At 30.1% G+C, this 14,276-nt stretch overlaps 2 protein-coding genes across 2 annotated transcripts; one reads left to right on the top strand and one right to left on the bottom strand.

The window, feature by feature from the left end:
- Positions 1 to 7,020: 7,020 nt before the first annotated feature.
- LOC101205360 (transmembrane protein 184C) lies at positions 7,021 to 12,684 on the bottom strand. Its single transcript, XM_011654725.2, has 8 exons — positions 12,555 to 12,684; positions 9,745 to 10,191; positions 9,560 to 9,651; positions 8,933 to 9,230; positions 8,711 to 8,833; positions 8,233 to 8,523; positions 7,442 to 7,687; positions 7,021 to 7,286 (listed from the first exon to the last, which is right to left on the bottom strand). Exons 4-7 carry the CDS (start codon positions 9,194 to 9,196, stop codon positions 7,481 to 7,483), a joined length of 885 nt encoding a protein of 294 aa, XP_011653027.1. The 5' UTR covers positions 9,197 to 9,230; positions 9,560 to 9,651; positions 9,745 to 10,191; positions 12,555 to 12,684; the 3' UTR covers positions 7,021 to 7,286; positions 7,442 to 7,480.
- On the top strand, positions 11,482 to 14,007 carry LOC101217378 (endonuclease 1). Its single transcript, NM_001305725.1, is given in 9 exon segments — positions 11,482 to 11,724; positions 12,509 to 12,686; positions 12,774 to 12,881; positions 12,961 to 13,016; positions 13,126 to 13,209; positions 13,321 to 13,416; positions 13,526 to 13,590; positions 13,675 to 13,748; positions 13,880 to 14,007. Coding segments are annotated over 9 exon segments (903 nt in total). The 5' UTR covers positions 11,482 to 11,610.
- The last annotated feature ends 269 nt before the right edge of the window (positions 14,008 to 14,276 follow it).

Genomic DNA, 14,276 nt, shown 5'->3' on the forward strand with positions numbered 1-14,276 from the left:
GCGGCGGCTAAGATGAAAACCCTAGCTCTGATACCATGTGAAAGTATATTCTGAAGAATATTCCCTTAATTTGTTTATTGACCAAAGTGAGTGTATTTATACAAGGGTAATTACCCAAATAAACTAAGCCTACTTTATTTACATTAACATCATTACCCAAAATAACTAAGCCTACTTTATTTACATTAATAATATTAAAGTGAGCAGTGAGTAGTTTTTCACACATTGGAGAAGATAATAGAATTATATAAGGTTGGACAAAGTTTAATTAGCATTAGAATTGGAAATGTATTAACTAACAAGGATTAAATAATAAAGCAAAATCCCTCTCATATATATACAGAACATTTAAAATTACGTCATCTTAATTAATAGAAAAATAAATGAGGTGGAGAGTAACGAACCTAATCAGCAGAATGTAATTAAAGAATATTGAGGACCAAAGTACACGTGGGCCATGTTTATTAGTTAGGTCTATTTAAGTCAATCCGAAGAATATTGACATTTCCCTAAATTTACACGTATTACTAACTATCTCCATCGCTTAGTTAAAGAGAAAATATCATTTTCAATTTCAAACGTATAATAAACAAAAGAAATTCGAAAGAACTAACAAATCACCAAATCCAAGAAACAGGATGAGATATGGTTTTTGTTTGTTTTTTCTTTTTAAAAAATAATTATATAATATTTAAAACTAGTAAAAAAAACAGTGTAAAAAAGGATGGGATATGATTTTTAGAATTACTTTTCTAACAAATAAAAATATAAAATTATTTGAAAATTTTCATAATAAAATAGGTTTATATATATATATATATAAAAGTACATTTTTAATACTCAAAAACCAAACAAGTTTTCTATTTTAAATTATAATTTATTTGAATGATGAGAAAAATTGCCAAAAAAAAAAAAGGGTTATTGAGAAATGGCCAAATAAATATTTTTCTTGTAAACATGGCAAAAATGACTAAATTTGGTATAATTTTAATAAATTAAAAGAGATTAGCAGTATACCTAATATGCATTAAGTTTTTCTAACTAAACCTTTACTACGAATGAGTATATTAAACTTCAAAGATATATATAGTTGTTGGATGTAATGTTAACCTTATTTAGATGGTCCTATTTTACAACATATACAGTAAATGCCAAATTTTGTTGACCTATAGAAAACATACCCTTTTCTAGTGGATATTATTTTGTATTTTTGTTCAGGTATAAAAATAGCTCAACCTAACAATAATATATGTGTATATTTGTTTAGTATAAAAACAATTTAATCAATAGCTCAAAGTTTCACTAACTAGTTCGAAAATTATTGAACTAAGAAAACAATATTATATTTTTAGAAAAAAAATTAGCCTACTGTTTAATTAAGTTGAAAATTAAAATTATAGTCTTCAAATTTGCATGAAAGTAACAATTTAATTCTAGAATGTCAATTGGTCACACGGTTTGATTATTGTACATTCATTCAAATTTATAACAGTGGAATCCATGACTTTAGTAAAGTGACAATTTAGTCTATTTACTTTACAATTTGTTAAAATTTAGTATCTGTGCGAATTTTTTTAAAATCAAAATAAGTTTCAGTTTTTATTATGGAACAACTTTATTTCTAGAGTTTATTATAAATTTTAAAATATAGAAAGTAAATTATTTCCAAATAAATTCTAAAAACTAACCTGTTAAATTTGAAGAACCAATTTTTTTATTAACCAATATGTATTTATATAAGTGTAACTATTAAAAACGACAAAAATTCATGCAAATACTTATAAAATATAATAAAAATAATAAAATGTCAAATTTTAAAACACGGATAGAAATTTTATCAAAAAAGTTTATTAACGTTTATCATGGATACAATTTGAAAGTTTGCTATATTTTATAATTATTTTAGTTGATTATGCCATAATAATTTTTTTTTTTGAAAGTGACTTGTTTTTTAAAATTTTGAAAATTATATCGTCAATTAAAAGTTAAAAAAGAAGTGAAAACTACATTTATATAATAAGAGTTAATAGAAAAAAATTATTGTTGCGCAAAATGGTGTCCGGTATCTTCTCCAAAATTGGTGGGTCGAAAGGAAAGCGGTTTCTCAATGAAGCTGAGTTTAAGCTTAACGCGTATAAATGGAGCCAATGCATTGGCCACTTACTGACCACTCAATAAATGACAACTCCCCACTTTATAACCCTTTCATATTTTAGTTTTCAAATTTAAGCTTACAAATATAAATACTTATACTCAAAAAAGAAAATAAAAAAAACTAAATCATGTTTTTATTATATATTACGCTCAATATTCAAAATATATTTTGATCCAAGAAAAAATTGGATGTAGAGCTTTCCTTTTAACTACATTTATCTTCTTACAACTTAATTGCGAATGAAATTTTATCATGTAATTAAAAAAAATTATTACTTTTTTTTAAACTTAGAATTAAGTATCTATTTTGAAAATAAAATTTTCAAATTAAAAAATTATGAGAATTTAAGATAGATGTGAAAGTTGACATTGACAGCAAAATGTTAATTCAATGAAAAAATAATTAAGGAAAAAAAAAAGAGAAATTGTTATGAATGGTAATATATATATAATATATAATAGATTTAAAAAAAAATAAAACAAAAAGTGGTATGAATTTTGCTATAATTTCAGTTTTTTTTTTCTTTTCAAAATGACAAAAGAAAAAAAATAATAATAATAAAATGGTTTGGCACTTTCTTTCAGCCGACATGGATTCTGAATAAAAATTTGATTTTGTAGACTTTTATGGTTAACTTAATTACTTGTTCAATAAGGTAACAACATTCATGGGCTAATGTTTTAGTTAAACAACATTGTTCCCTCTCCCACGAGGTCATATCTACCCTTCAATGAAATTAATTAATAGTAATTTAAAAAGTAGGTGGGATGTTTAATGTTGTTTAAAGTAATTTAATGTTGTTTATTAAGTTGTATGTGATTATATTTAATATCGTTTACTTATGTTTTACATTATAGGAATGCATTGGAACTATATAGGGATGCATTGGAGCTATGTATTACAGCTTAGGGTTATTGTTATAGTTATGATTAATTACTATTATTGTTTCTTTTGAAAGGACTATCGATTTTAACATATTTACTACTATTGTTGCCATTAACTATAATTATATAAGAAAAAATTTCATTACAATTACTCCAATAATTTCATTGTGCATCTCTAAACATGACCTAGGTAATTAATATAATTAATAATCTAAAAATAACTCATAAATAATTTAGATCATAATTCTTTTTTTTTAAAGTGAGTCTATTTCTTCCATCCTATACTATAATTTATATATTTCTTAAATTCAATAGTTTATATATTTCTTAAATTCAATAGTTGAATTCTTAGTCTTTTTTTTTTTTTGTAAAAAAACTTTTAGAATGCTATTTTTTTAGTTTTCAAAATTTATTTCTTTCGCCGATTTGAAATCCAAACCAACACAATTTAATATCAATATCGAATTAAAAATAAATTTATCTAATAAAGTCTAAACTCAATTACGTTACATGGATGAATGTTGATTGTACTATTTTAGTATTATATATAAAAATCTTTGACTGTATTTTGTTATTAAGTCAAACAAATCTTATTTATCTTAAATCATATCATAGTTTTATTTATTTAGTATGAGTTGAAGGAATGTGATGGCAAGTGTGTTTTCGTGTAGAAATTTATATTAATATTATATTATATGAAAATGAACATAGTGTAGGAAACGAATAATAGTAAATAATAATAAAAAACAAGAAAAATTATGAACATATATATAATTATATGGTTGAACAATAAAATAGGAATAAAAATAAAAATAAATGGTAGACATTAAAAATTGTAAAAAAGATTGAAATAAGAAGAAGATATTAGTCAAAATCAGTTGGTATTCTGGAGACAGAGATTGACAGGAGACGAAGAAACTTCCGTGTGGTATATTGTGGAGGTAGGGAATAAGAAAAGACAAGAGAAATGGGTATGGAAGTTAGGAGAGGGAGAGGTAGTTAATGAAAGTATGGTTCGCGTAAATGTAAAAGAAAAAAACAAACAGAAAACAATGACACAAGATGATAATATTATCCTGGAGAAAAGAAAAAAATTAGAAGTGAATTTGTCCATGCTTTCACATTGCCCATAAACTGATAAATAATGGATATATATGGATAATATGCTTCAAAGTGACCACCGACCCACCACCCATTTCTATTTCCTAAGTTCCCGGAAATTGATTTCAATATAAATGGATACAGTATCTTTCTTAAATTTTATTTGAGGATATTCTCTGTTCATTTGAAACTTGCATGAAATTGACTGAAACTACAAGTAGTAGTATCAAAAGAACTCCTACAATGCTTAGTTAAGGCATCAATAGTTAATAAAGGCAGTTGGAAGCCAATGCAAAAATTGTTCCTAATGACGACAAATCGTTTGTTAACCAAACTGCGGAAAGAGCGCAGTAGAAAACATACCGACCAAAAGGGGTTTCTAATTGTCAAACAAAAACGGAGAGTGACGACACGTCGGATGGGGAGAAGAAAGCTTTTAATTCACGCGCCGTTCTCTTTATAAAAAGTGACCGTTAAAAATTGTGAAAATAAGTTATTTTTTATTTAATTGTGAGTCAAAGTCCAAGTGGATGGTTGTGTCCAGGTGGCAAATTGTTTCCCAGTGCCGCCGTAACTGACCGACCGTCCATGCTTCCATTGCCTGACACGTGTCGCCTAGTGCACGAGAGGATATTCCTCCCCACCTTTACTTTATTAATTAATTCACTCTTCTTATCTCTTCCCTAATTTTTTTTCCTTTTTCCTTTCTTCTTTTTCTTCCATTTCTTCACTTTTAACCATTTTAAAACAAAAGTTACCCATGTGTTTGGTCACATTTTCTCAAATTTATTTTTTATATATTTAGATTTATTTTGCTTTGTCTATATACTCAGTATGTTTCTGGTTACTATATAATTATATACCACTATTAAATATTATAAAATAATATAATTTTTATTTTTATTTAGAAATAATTTTGTTGGGTTGATTCCCACGGGTAGTGATTAGAGATGATTATAGTTGGTTGTTAAAGTTGGTCACTGTATGTAATCTTTGTCAAAGAAGGTTTGTTAAAGTTTGGTAGTCAAAGGTGGTGCTTGCTCTTTCGCCCCTATATCCAAGTCAAACGAATTATTTGCCCGTCAAATATCTCTATGGGCCTCCACTAGAGTTTCATCTTCCTTCGCTCCGCTCAGGCATATAGTTCACCATCTTTCGGGTCTCGACAAGTATGCTCAAACTCGAACTCTTCTTAGAAGATCAAGGTTAATCAGTCGGTGGTGCAACCCACTAGGGTATCCCATCAGTCAGCATTCCTATGCCTTGCGAGTTTACTCACTTGTTAACTCGCACACATCTTAAACTTCTTGGTTCGAGGGAGGGAGAAAGAGAAGAAGATGCAACTTATTGATTACAAATATGTTCGAACTTCAATTAGTTAGTATATAGTAGAAGTTTGTGGAGTAATTAGACTATTTGACACAACTTGTGAATATAATGAGCCAAACAGTAAACACAACCTAAGTTATCTCCAGCTACTTCAAACACCCTTTAAAGACCTTTTAAAGTTTGAATGTTGATTTGACATAAATCTAAAAATTCAAAGACTATTTATAATATATATTACAAAATTTGCCTTCGAATTTTTAAATTCGTATCTAATTATTAAGTTTTTAAACCTCTAAATATTTATAATAAGTTATTTAACTTTCAACTTTATATCGGTCATATTTGTTTGTTTGTAATTTATTTAAAATAAAATAATAATAATAATAAATTATGCATAGAATAAATTAGACATGAAAATTGAGTTTAAAGTTTCATATGAAAGACAATTTAATTTTATGTATAATATACGTTTTTGAAGGATTAATAAGTGAGAATTATTATAAATTTTCTTTAATTATTTTCTAATAAAAGAAAATAATATTTCGAAATTGGATAAACATTTCTTTTTAGAATAATATGTTAAGACCACAATAATTGAATTGTCACATTTTAAATTAGTTTTTGAAAAGAAAGAAAACTCAATAAAGGTTTGACAAATTTGTATGCAGCCTCTCCTAAAATACAATATAAGAAATATGTACTAAAGCACGAGATTCACATTTTAGTATATAATCAATATTAAGGATGCAAATAACCTAATAAAACCCTATTCATTTTCTTCTTCCCCTTGTGATGGCCATAAACTAAGAACAAACCACTATCCGTACATATAAGTTGGCTTGGATCGAGCGTTAACCTAATCCAATTTAACCTAAAAATTTCGCTTTGGGTTGACGGATTGATTTTTTTTTTTCACCTCTCCATAATTTAGGCAGCTTTTCATATTGTTTTTCAATATGAAAGTTGATCAAATTGTCATTCAAAGTGCAAGATTATATATATATATATATAATCGAGTTGGATCGGATCAACCTTACCCTTACTTGCACAACCCGACTCAACTTGTTTTTTTTCCAATTTTCTAACCCGACTCAACTTTGAAGCACAATTCAGTCACTCCTCATGAATTCAAGAAGATCAAACTGTTAGGTCTCATGTAAATTTGAATTTTTTAGGGAGAATCATTGCTTTTCCTTTTTCTTTTCGTGCTCCTATTATTATATTATTATTAAACTAAACTTTCTTTGTTGTTATATTCCACTTACAACTCTTCAAATTTCTATTATATTTTTTTGTGTTTTTATAAGTGTAAATAAAAACGATATTTATTTGATTTAGTTACATATAAATTTTGCTTTTAATCAATAATTTGTTTGTTTTATGTTTATCATATTATATCATTTTAAATCTAATATGACTCCCATGAAAGAAAATGTACATGCTACCTATACATTATTTCCAAATATATATATATATATATGAAGAAATCCTATATACACAACACTTATATAATTAAAAACACTTTATTTAGAAGGAAAAAAAATACCTCAATGAATCACAAAATATCTCAAACTTGAGCCACTTATCAAAATGTATGTACACACAGGATAAAGTAGGTAGGTTAACAAAGGAGCCAAAATGGTTACATTCACTCATTCAACAACCAAATTTCCTAGTCTAGATTCTGCTTCCTCAAGTACATGTGTTTTTGCATTTCTATTGAAGACAAACCAAATCTAAAATTGAGCAAATAACAAATCTTCCAACGTTGATAAATACCCTTCATTATATACAAAGACTTGTCAAATGGTAACGTCTATTAATATAATTAGATTATTATTAGGAGATATAATTCTAGAGATATTATTTGATATTATTTCCTTAAGTGTATTTCTCTATGGTTATATATAGGCTTGTATCTCTACTAAATAATAAATGAAATATAGATTTATTCCATAAAATCAACAACGTCAAATTTCATTATATAGTTTCATCAAACCTACTTCCAACATTAATCGTTCTTTCTCATTTTAAGTTTTCTTTCAACTTCTCCACTGTAAGGTCCAACATTGAAAGCATACTGCTGCAAAACAGAGAAGACAATCATCTCTAAACATATCAACACGTTCTGGAAAGCCTCTTCAACGTGCTCAACGTCTAACCACATGTGGTTTGATCCAATAATGCCCACGGCAACAAGTATATCTAGGACTACACCCTGAAAAGTGGAAGGTGTGTCGAAGCAAAGTAAGAACAATAACATTACTAAATAAACAAATTCAATGAAGAACAGAAGAAACAAGAGATTGCTGAACTTCTTTAACAATTCAAGTAATTCAGAGAAAAGAGACATAGGAAAAATGCAAATGTGCTGTCTGGTGGTCACAAATTCTGTAGAAGCTATTGAATTAACGTCCTAAAGGCTAATAGCTCTGAATCTCTCTCCCTGCGCCCCCACCCCCACCCAAAAAAAAATAAAAAATCAGTGAAGTAAACATCAATATAGCAAGATTAGAGGGCAGAAAAGAACATGTTAACAACTAAAAGGAGAGTTCTAGTAAAAACAATAGCTACCTGATCCTGAACATGGCAAAATAATAATAACAATAATAACAACAATAATAAGGCTTCTTGTGCTCCATTTGATGGTTTTTCTCGTTCTCATTTTACTTGTAATTTTTCTTGAGGGGAGTGTTAAAAAGAAATACAGAAACAAATAGGCCTGCGCAATCATGGCAAAAAGATCTAAATTAGCAGTGTCACCTGCCAAAAGCTGAAGAATACAATTCCTTTGATGCACATGAACTTGGCCAATGGATTGTGTGGTTTAAGTTCCTTGGCGAAAACATGGTAGAAGACAACCAGAGAATACATAGCCAAAGAAACTGAGAGGTTAAGGATGATAGTAAATGTCCATCTCAACCAGCTGGGATACATTCCCAATAATTGCAGCGTTATCATCAAAACAGAGCAAACAGGGCGGATGATAACAAATTGCCATGTCCAATGTTTAAGAAGTAGTAGATGCCGATGGTCCAAACGAACAGTTCGAGGCTGCAAATTTCATCACAAATAAAAGTCAAAGTAAATGAAAGAACGAATAAAAAATAAGTCAAGAAGAAAGCAGCGGTGTGATGTCCTAAAAGCCCCAATAGAAAGGAAAATGGAACCCATTGATCCTGGTGACAACCACAGAGTATACATTCTAGCAATTAATATGCAATGGATACCATTTTCATACCTGAAACAATGTTATTGGAAAGGAGTGATGAATTTCTCTTCCCTTGATTTCATCTGGTATAACATTTTTGCTCATAGATATATTCAGGTAGCTATACATGAGAGCCAAGAACTTGGCAATTACCTGCAATTCAACACACATACAGGCAAGACGCAATTAAGATTAACTCAACTAGAGTGAGCACAAGGCCAAGAGAAAATAAGCCATGTTGAAAAAACTCACCAAAGCTTCGTAACATTCCTTAACAGAATCCAGAAACATGAAAAACTCCTTGCTCCCCTTGATATCTAGCAAACCCACAAATGAGTCTACTGCATATAAGGGAGCCATTAATATAATAATTACTATGGCCTTTTGCTCCTTAGGATTCTTCCAGTAAAAGAGATGCTGAGATAATAACTGCATGGTGTAATGCATTGTCAACATCACACAGAATCCAGATCCTACTACAGTCAGCTGTTCAGGATTCAATGTGGATAAATCCATTATGCCCCAGCAGAAAGAAAACCTATGGCAGAATCTGCAAAAACAACATCGATACTTATCCCTATTAAGCACTCACATTAAGCCCAATCCCACGAATAATCGTTTTAACTTAAATCTCCAAATGATATTGGGGAAACAACTCCGAGAATCCGCAAAAGCAAATACCTTCAAACATAATTACTAATCATAGCTATTTTTGTTCATTCATATAACCAACATAGTGTGCTATAAAATGGACTACGTTCAATTGCATTGCAAAAACAAACATAAAGGGAAATTTATGCCCTTGGAAAATATACACCGTACAGCTTCAAATCCTAATGGATAATTTAAAGGAAATTAGATGGCAGTTAACGAATTTACCTGAAATCAAGGTGGGGTTTCAGCTTTCGACGGTCAGTATTTGGGATTTGGAGTAGAGTTTCCGATTCATCTCGATCTAGGGGAAGTTGTATCTGAATGAACAGAAAAAATGAAAATTTTGATTACTCACTGCGAATCGGAATGGTTCGCTACAATCGGTTGTGATACTTCGGTCGGAAAGTTACCCGTCAGTGGCGCGCTGGTCAAATCACTGAGAAATATGAGATTGACCCAGAAATTGTTCAGCAGCGATCCCGTGAATTCCGAGTGTCACACCATGTCGAAGTGAATTTTCGGTAAATTATTTTTAAAAAAAGTTTCGGGTAAATAATAGTCCGCCCAATGAATGACCAAAAGATGGAGAAGAAATGTTGAATGGTCAGTTTTTCAAAAGGTGTGGAATAACCCTTAGAAACTCGTCTAGCTCTCTCTAGTCTACTCCATCTTGATTTCTCACTCAGTCTACTTGATCTTGATTTCTCAGTCTCACACGGTTGTTGTCCCTCTTGTTCAACCTTGCTTGGTTGGTACTGTCACTCTCACTCAGTCTCTCTCCATCTTTTAGTCTTGCTTGGTCTCGTAGTTACACGGTTGTTGTCGCTCTCGCCCATCTCAATTGGTGTCGCTAGGTGCTGGAGAAGAAAAATCATGTGGAGATGAGAAGAGACGTGTGGTCATAGGAAAAAGAAAAAAATGCAAACCAATTATATTATTTGCCATTTAAAACCTTTAAAATTAGTCTTTTAATCAATTAAATCCTAAAATGTTTTTCTTTAAAAGAAAATATATAATTACCTCCATAATTTATGAGTGTGAGTTAGGATAATGTTTCTTTTCCTCACTTGGATTAGTAATATTTAGCCAATATTATTGCCGACTCTTTTTTGTAACAAGCAAACTTTGAACAATGGTATTGTAATATGTATTGTCTTTTAGGAAACTTTAAGTGTTACCTTAGAGTGAAATTCCATACCAACTCTAAAAGTTGAAGTTATAGATATTGTTGTTGAAAAAAATGTCAAGATATCACAATTCACGGAGAGACAAGCAAAATAAGTATCTTTGTATCTTCATGAAGTGAACAAAACGACTTGTGTTATTACGACTTTCATTTCTTTTATTAATCTTTATTTGATATGAAAATATGTTTTTCTAGATAGTATTTATGTTGACATTTACAATGAAATTAAAAAACATTTCAATAATCATGTTGGGTCCAAATCATTCACTGACGTATCAAATAATTAATAGAGATAGTATAATATGAATTCAAAACAAAATTTCCATTCTTTTTTTTTTTTGTTGAGCAACTTGTATTGTCTTGGGTGAATTCGATCTTTCAATTTTTTTACTTTTTTTTTTCATTGAAATTAACATGTGTACTTATTCTCAAAATTTAAAGACTAAAAGAGTTATATTTTTAGAAATCCATGGACTTACAAAAGAGTTGGTTATTTGTGACTATAATTTTGTTGACCTCTAATATGTTGCTTACACTCCAACAAAGAGAAAAGAGTAAATAAAAAGGAAATCGCCATATGACAGTTTTTTATTTGGCCACTACATGATTTCATTTAAAATATCAAAGGGCTATTATTTTCAGTCCAAAATCTAAAGTAGGATAATTGAGGGACAAACATTAGATTAAAACACAAAAGAGGTACTGAAGGAGAGTCGTCGTTGCTTGTCGTAATATAAAACATTAGTTTGGATAGAGAAACCAAATAATCACAATAAAAATAAGGTCATCGTTTTCCACACACAATCCTTTTCTAATTAATTTCCCCTTCAGATCTGAAAGTTTACAAATCATTAAAAAAAAAAAACAAAACTTTGTAGTCATGTATTTCATGCACATTAAAAGAATTCCCCAACTTGCTTGGCGTTCAACTCTAAGCAAGTTTCAGATTATGGTATCTTAAATATGTGCCAATATTTCAATAATAATAACTTGTACTCAACCATCACCTCTCTTTCTATATATATATATGTATATATATATATATAGATACATATAGGCTTGTGCAAACATTTCTTTTCAACTCAACAAAATGGGAAAATTGGTATTTTTGGTGGTGTTAATTTTTATTTCATTCCTTCTAGTCCTGCCTTGTGCTCAAGGATGGAGCAAAGAAGGTCATATCCTAACATGTGAAATTGCACAGGTAACTTTATTTACTTTTTCTTGTCTGATGATCTTTTAATTAAATTGGACGTTTTGGATCAAATTCTGCCTTGACCATTTGAACTCAACACATAGGGTCATTTTTACTCTTAAATTTGACAAACTGTCTCCATTTTTATCTGCAATTTTCTATTTTCTTTAATCAGTTTTTATATAAGCTTAAAAAAAATTGTTATATGGGTGGGATCTGAGGAGTTTGTTATGAAATCAACAAATAAAACAAGCATAAAAACGTAAATGAGGAGAGAATCGACATAGAAGCATATTAGCTACATTTATGCTCATTAGAAAGAATATTTCAGATTACAGAACAAAGACGCTTCTATAAATGGGGAGTTCATACAACCAATTTGATCTTCAAATCTTAAGATTAAAATGGTAAACAACGTAAATACAGTGAGATCTTAAACATTTTTGTTTAATTAGTTGTTGAGAGGTGAGATATCAGATCTAAATGTATTCACCTCAGTTATAAAATATATATCAGGCAAGAAACTGATGTGTTTTGAAAGAGAAATTAACAACAAAACAGATTTTGGGCTGAATTTTGGAAGATTTATCAGACAATTGACATTGTAAATTGATGTAGCTCAATTCGATCATGTCAAACTTTATTTTTGTTGAAAGCAGCGGGAGTCTTAAAAAGGAGGATTTTACATGTTAAACAAATTTAGAAACAAAAATTTTAAAATTTGAGACACACAATTGAATATTGAAGAGGACAACTAATGGGTAAGTTTAGATTATAATCCAACCACATTCAGGAGCTACTGATTCCAGAGGCAGCAGAGGCAGTTCAAGATCTGTTACCTGAAAGTGCCGGAGGAAATCTATCGGCGATGTGCGTATGGCCGGACCAAATCCGACTCCAGTCTAAGTACCGCTGGGCCAGTCCCCTTCACTACGCCAACACCCCCGACTCTTGTTCTTTCGTCTACAAAAGTAAAGTAACACCCTTTTATTCTCCCATCCCTAAGGTTAAATAAATTCATTTCGAATTATTAAACTAAACGGTGCGTTTTTGTTTAGGGGATTGTCATAATGACGCCGGACAGCCGGACATGTGCGTCGCCGGTGCCATTCGAAATTTCACCACTCAGCTCACAACCTACCGAACACAAGGCTTCGACAGTCCTCGTAACTGACCCGACCCGACCCACTCGAATTATTCCTGTGATAATATGAAAATTATTTAATTTCATTTTTATTATTCTAGATAACTTGACCGAGGCCTTGCTCTTTCTATCGCATTTCGTTGGGGATATTCATCAGGTAATACTAAAGTTATTCAAAAATGTTTATGTGTTGAATTGCTTTAATTTAATTATGAGATATGTAATTATAACTTATTTTACATATACATATATACCTATATTTTCAGCCATTGCATGTGGGGTTCGAGAGTGATGCGGGAGGAAACACCATAGAAGTACGATGGTTCCGTCGTAAATCAAACCTCCATCACGTAAGATTTTAATCTAAAAACATACCAAAACAATATGAGTCTATATGTTTTAAGTTTTATGAATTCTATTACATTTAGATTATAAATTACTAATTATATGGAATAATGCAGGTGTGGGATAGAGACATTATTCTTGAAGCTCTAGGAGATTATTACGACAAAGACGGTGGCCTTCTCTTAGATGAACTTAACCGGAATTTAACTCAGGTAATTAATTAATACTTTTTATTTTTTCTTTATTACATTAGTACATTAGTTTATAATGTTAGGATATTAGAAGGTTTACTATCTTCTTATCAAAATTCTGTTTTTGTAGGGAATTTGGAGCAATGACGTTTCGGAATGGGAGCGTTGTTCTACTGTTAATTCATGTGTTAATAGGTATTTATAGAAAATGAAATTAGGTTATATTTTGTAAATATTTTTTTGTTTTTTTTTTAACCATAGTAACAACTTGTGGATTAGGTGGGCTGATGAGAGTACAGGGTTGGCTTGCAAGTGGGCATATGAAGGAGTTGAAGCTGGTATTACTTTATCAGGTAAACCCAATCAATCAATCAATCAAACATTGTTTAAATTAATATCATAGTCATTAATTCCTAAAATTATTTGAAATATAACATATGATGAGAGGATAATGAAATCCGTAACTGATGTGATTTGTGTACAGAGGAATACTACGATTCAAGGTTGCCAATTGTGATGGAACGATTAGCTCAAGGTGGGGTCCGGTTGGCAATGCTCTTGAACCGGGTTTTTGCTGAAGATGCTACACGAGGATTTGCCTATTCATCTTGATTAATTCCACCATCAAATTTAGGATTTCTTTTTCTTCTTTCTTCTAACTTAATTATGTCAGTAAAATATCTTAGATTTCAAAGGTTACTAGAAATGAAAGCAAATTGTAGTGTTGAATAAATTGGCATTTTAGTTCATTTTACAAAATTTCATCAACAAATTCACATGCTCTTTACATAGATGTAAATGAATTAATCAAAGTAATAATGCAGTACATCTAAATTGGTATACTACATGATTTGTAACAAATAACATTTGATCAAATGTAA

The sequence above is a fragment of the Cucumis sativus genome, chromosome 1 (genome assembly GCF_000004075.3).
Source record: "Cucumis sativus cultivar 9930 chromosome 1, Cucumber_9930_V3, whole genome shotgun sequence".
Classification (NCBI taxonomy): domain Eukaryota; kingdom Viridiplantae; phylum Streptophyta; class Magnoliopsida; order Cucurbitales; family Cucurbitaceae; genus Cucumis; species Cucumis sativus.

Excerpts from the sequence above, each read along its gene's own strand:
- LOC101205360 (XM_011654725.2), bottom strand. The coding sequence starts at position 9,196 with ATGGATTTATCCACATTGAATCCTGAACAGCTGACTGTAGTAGGATCT. Across the intron at positions 8,834-8,932 it reads AGGAATGTTACGAAGCTTTG|GTAATTGCCAAGTTCTTGGC; the intron begins GTGAGTTTTTTC and ends GTTGAATTGCAG. Across the intron at positions 8,524-8,710 it reads TTCCAATAACATTGTTTCAG|CCTCGAACTGTTCGTTTGGA; the intron begins GTATGAAAATGG and ends TGAAATTTGCAG.